Raw genomic sequence first — 5,324 nt, forward strand, 5'->3', positions numbered from 1 at the left:
GCGTGCACCTTTGTGCTGCCTGCTTCTGATGTCCTTTGCCCACACTATTGTTCTGCACACCCCCTGTACAGACGCCCGAATGTACCGCATTTTACTACAACCGTGGAGCTAAGCTACCACTTGAGATTTGTAAAACACCCTAGATGAGTGGGATCCCAAACCCAGGCTGAGCGTTTCTTACTTCTTGATACAGAGTTGTATATTCTGTAAAAACCAGTCAGATCAGTCCGAAGTGCCTATGGAACTCACAGGAAGAAGCCACGCTTTGGCAAATAGATTGAGGTCAGAACAGGCAAAAGTCACACATCTGCTAATGCCACAACCTGGGAGAGTCGTTAAAGGCGGAAAAAGCGTGCAGAAGGAAGACTGATTGCCCCATCTCCTTGCTCAGTGACGTGTATGACTGTTAAGTGCACTTTAGCCACCATGCAAACAATGGCCTCCTTTTTTGTTTGGTTTCATTTCCCTTTGTGATATTTGCTAGGGTTGTTTTTGTTTGCTTATTTGATTTATTTTGTTTTTTTTTTTTTTAAAGCACAAGCTAGGCCAAACTTATATGTCACAGATGGGGGAAAGACTAGACATTTAAATCTACCTTAAATTCAAATAAATTAGCATTGTTGGTATTTATAACAAGCCAATAAATCCCTGTTGGACAAAAGCTTCCAGATTGAGAGCCATCATTGTGCCTACATTCGGCATGGTGAATTAGACTTCCCTTGGAATGCCATGTTTCTTCCTAGGAGATATATGGCAATAAAATACCAAGAGTCCTAGTTTTCCCCGACTCTAGAAAGCTTAGCACAGGACCTTGGACCTCAAACTGCTCAATAAACCGGTATTGAATTACTCTGAATTGGAAATAATGAGAGGAGATTGTGGGCACCAGAAGGAAGGCTGATTAGAACAATACACAGACTGCCCTCTTTAACAAAACTGCCCCACATGGATCTCATCTGTGGGGATATTGGTGTCCACCAGGGGCACACTCATCTACTGATGAGGTTGTCAAATTGTTGCTCTCAGTAAAGGGGAGGCTGAACTTGTCGCCTCCCACAGTTGTTACAGCTCCGAGGTCTCTGGAACATCAAGATATTCCACTTTGCTGCACTGCTGCACTTTGCCGGGGACAGACACCTTGTGGAGCCTCTGCTGACAGAGTTTTAAAAGAAAGTTATTTGAAACCATCCATCAAGACGTGAAAGTCTTTGCCTGGGAACTTTGTACCTGGGTACCTCTCTCCCAATAACCAAGTTCACATATGTTTGCAAATGAACAAAATGGGCACGTGGACGTAGGAGAAACAAAGGAACCATCCCTGTAACCTACAGGGCAGAGGGAAGCACCACACACTCAGCCAACGCACTGAGGCGTATGGCAAAGTTCACATGAAGCAACAGCGGCATCTAGTGGTCAGATTTATCAATCGCAAGTTCTCTAATGCGGGTAAAAGAGAATGGGAAAACTCGAAGGTTGTTTTCTCTCCTTTCAAGTAGATGTAACCTGATGGGAAGTTGATTGGGATAATGAGTGCAACAGATAATCATTAACATGACCCGTCTAGAATTACTAAACACCTCATTCCAGAATGTAGGCTAACTCTACCCTTATTCCCCTGATATTGGATAGACAACCACGATTCCTTTCCAGAATGCAGATCCATTTGGGGGTTGCTAGTGTGTACTGCATATGAAAACTACCACATAACATCTATGATGGCCAGTTGTTCATTTACTACACTGCATGAAACTTCAAAGCTCTCATGAAGAAGACACGCTCACTTCTAACCAAGAATGCAGGGGACGATGGGATAGACAGGAGGGCTTGCAGGTCGGCCGGCCAGACTGGCTAGGTTTAGTGAGAGATTCTGTCTCAAAGGAATAAGGTGTAGAGTGATAGGATATCTGACGTCCTCCCATGTGGGGCAAGTGGCCTATTCCACCAGACAGAAGAACTGGTATGGCCCGGGAATCTCGGAATTGAGAGGCAGCTCCCTGCCAATCTCTGCCTGTCCTGGAGCGCGGATCCACAACACCCATTGAGTAGACCGTGCGATCTGTCACGCAGCATAAAAGTCTGGAGTTCGCCATGCTAATGAGGTATCTAGATAGGTCCCGAGTGTTCAGCCAATGAGCTTTCCTTCCTGGGTGCTCCTTCCAGGGGGGTGGGGGGTATTTAATCCCTGGTTCACCCTGAGCAAGGTGTATGCATTTACATTGCCATCAAAAGTTTGGACAAGCAAGGATTGTCTCTTCTTTAAGAATCGCCCTGTGGTGGGGGTGGGGGGTGGGGGTTGTGGTAAAGATCCATGTCTAAATCTCCCAGAGGAGGCGTTCTCTCTCCCAGCCCCTTCATATACTCTGAACCAACCCGGTTCGGCCCCTGTCCCAGATTCAGCCCTTCTCTTCCTGCCTGGCCGGACACGTTGAGGGGAAGCGAAGACCTGGGACCCCCGTTCTCAACTCCCAGCGGTACCCCAGCAGCACCTGGGTACACGGGACACTGGGGACCACAGCAACCATCCCAGGTGCCGCTGTTTCCCACCATAGAAAAAAACTGACTGAGAACCCTGATCAAGGACTGCGTTCTGCCTCCCCTGAACAGCATGCTGGTGCTCTGGGCACCACAGCAGCGAGGCAGACGCACAGCCCCAGCACTCCCTCTGTCTCCAGTGTACCCATTTGTATTCCCACATCTGTAATTATGCTGATAGCTGGACATAGACATGCAGAACTATATACGGCTGTTCCCTGTTCCTGGAAAATCCTCTCAAGCACTTATGCAAAAGCCTCCATAACTAGATGTGTGGGGCATGAGTTAGACCTCTTAGGCCACTTCGTGTGACTTCTCTCACAAGAATATTACACACACACACACACACACACACACACACACACAGCATCCTTGAGATTCTTGATCTTCAGTGAGAACCACACAGTGGGCAAATTGGTCACTTTCAAACTCGGACCTCCAGAACCCCAAGATCACCTCAGAACAGCTTCTGGGTTATCATAGGCAAGAAAGAGAAGGAATGAGGAAGGGTCTGGCCTCCTATCCCCACCTACCCAGAGTAGCTCCGTTGCTGCCTGGGTAATGTAGTTTGAACACAGATCTGTTGTCAATCTGGAAGTCCAGCAATACACCCTAAGAAACACAGGGACTCACCATGGTGTAAAGACAGCCCTCGGATCACTAGAAGGGACCACTTGACAAATGGTGCGGGCGGCATGGGTAAACACTTGGGAAAAACAATGTTAAGATGACGCTTTAATGCACATCCTACCTAAAAGCGAATTCCAGAAAGATACAAGCATAGAAAAGGAAACCATACAAACATCAAAAGGAAAACAGAAGGTAGTAACACGTTAGTAACAAATTTGGTCCTAAGTCTTAACTGTCTACATGACTGGAGTGAGAGAGGCCTAGAAATTTGGTAAATTTTCTAGCTAGCTGTGTCTGGAGAGTCTTTGCAGACACCCTTGTTTGTAAGTTAACGCCCTAGGAAAAGGCAGCCTCGAATGCAAGCGCTACCCAACCAGTAGGTGGGGCTTAGACACTCGCCAGCTCCGCCCTTCTTCAACAAGGGAGTCTTTCCTGGTGCTGTTGTCTGAGGATGTTAGGCTGCCGCCTTGATGTTGATGCCCAAGAAGAACCGGATTGCCATCTACGAACTCCTTTTTAAGGAAGGGGTGATGGTTGCCAAAAAAGACGTCCACATGCCCAAACACCCCGAACTGGCAGACAAGAACGTGCCCAACCTTCACGTCATGAAGGCCATGCAGTCTCTCAAGTCTCGAGGCTATGTGAAGGAGCAGTTTGCTTGGAGACATTTCTACTGGTACCTCACAAATGAGGGCATCCAGTATCTCCGAGATTACCTGCACCTACCTCCGGAGATCGTGCCCGCCACCCTGCGCTGCAGCCGGACCGAGACGGGCAGGCCTCGACCCAAAGGTCCAGAGGGTGAGCGGCCTGCAAGATTCACAAGAGGGGAGGCAGACAGAGACACCTACAGAAGGAGCGCTGTGCCCCCTGGAGCTGACAAGAAAGCTGAGGCTGGGGCTGGCTCAGCAACAGAATTCCAGTTTAGAAGGAGTTTCGGTCGTGGACATGGTCAGCCGCCTCAGTGACGTTGGAGATTACGTTGCGTTGAATAAACTTTAAAGAAGAAAAAAAGATGTCAGGCTGCAGACTTTCCTGTCTCTGAAAAGAGATTTGTAACAGCAGCTCAAGAAGTTTCCAGACCTTCAGCCCCAGCCTGGGACTGCAAGCTCAGACCCTCTTAATCTAAGAAGGGGGTCTGCAGCCCGTGGCCTAAGGGTCCCTGCACTCAAGAGTAGCTGTGAATGCATCTCAACACATGGTTGAAATCCTGCTTGAAACATTGTTCGCTTTACTTGGGACTTTTTGTTGTTGTTTTTGGTTTTTGGTTTTTTGTTTTTCCTTTTTTGGTAACTTGATTGCAAGGTACTTAGTGTGAACTTGTAGATGGACAGTGCATTGTCAAAATCTCACTCAAAATACATGCATGCACGCTCTGGCTACTTCCACACAGGCACGGACTGTATCTTACGGGGGCTGCAGCTTCCAGTATGTTACGTTCCAGATGCTGACAGTGGATTGGACAGCACGAGATGTCACTGGTGCTCACAGTGACCTAGGGAGACAAGCACAGCCGTTATCGATAATGCTCTAACCTGCAGATGATAGGTATTTACAGCTGCTCAGAGGTCGGTTTCTGTTACATTTATTATTTATTTACTTATGTGGGGGTGGGCCGGGTGCCACAGCACACATGTGGACCTCAGAAGACAACTTACAGGAGTCAGCGGTGGATCCGGGAGATCCAGGTCAGCTCATACGAGTGCCAACAAGAACCGTAACACGGTGAGCTACCTCACCGGCCCTTGAGACAAGAAAGTACTCCTATTTGATTATTAAGGCTGCTGACACAGTTCAGCTCGCTGCATCCAGGGCTGAGAGATGGAAAAGCCAAACCTCCTATTTTTCCTGTCGATTAATTTCCACAATAAAACAAATGCAGTCCTTTCTCTGATCTTGCAATTCCCGGAATGACTTCTTAAAGCATCTCAAAGGCCCCTATGGAAGAATCAGGGGAAGGACTGAAAGAGCCGAAGGGGAGGGTGACCTGGAAGACCACCGGTCTCAACTAATCTGGACCCCAGGGAGCTCTCGGGGCCTGGGCCACCAACCATGCAGCACACACAGGCTGGTCCCAGGCCCCAGCAGAGGATACCTGGTCTGGCCTCAGTGGGAGAAGATGTGCCCCAGGGAAGGAGAATGCCGGGGTACGGAGCATCTCA

At 48.4% G+C, this 5,324-nt stretch overlaps 1 protein-coding gene across 1 annotated transcript; it reads left to right on the forward strand.

The window, feature by feature from the left end:
* The first annotated feature begins 3,632 nt into the window (after positions 1–3,632).
* LOC116890031 (40S ribosomal protein S10-like) lies at positions 3,633–4,130 on the forward strand. The gene has a single exon (XM_032890808.1). It carries the CDS (start codon positions 3,633–3,635, stop codon positions 4,128–4,130), a length of 498 nt encoding a protein of 165 aa, XP_032746699.1.
* Positions 4,131–5,324: the final 1,194 nt, after the last annotated feature.

This window comes from Rattus rattus, chromosome 1 (genome assembly GCF_011064425.1).
Source record: "Rattus rattus isolate New Zealand chromosome 1, Rrattus_CSIRO_v1, whole genome shotgun sequence".
NCBI lineage: Eukaryota > Metazoa > Chordata > Mammalia > Rodentia > Muridae > Rattus > Rattus rattus.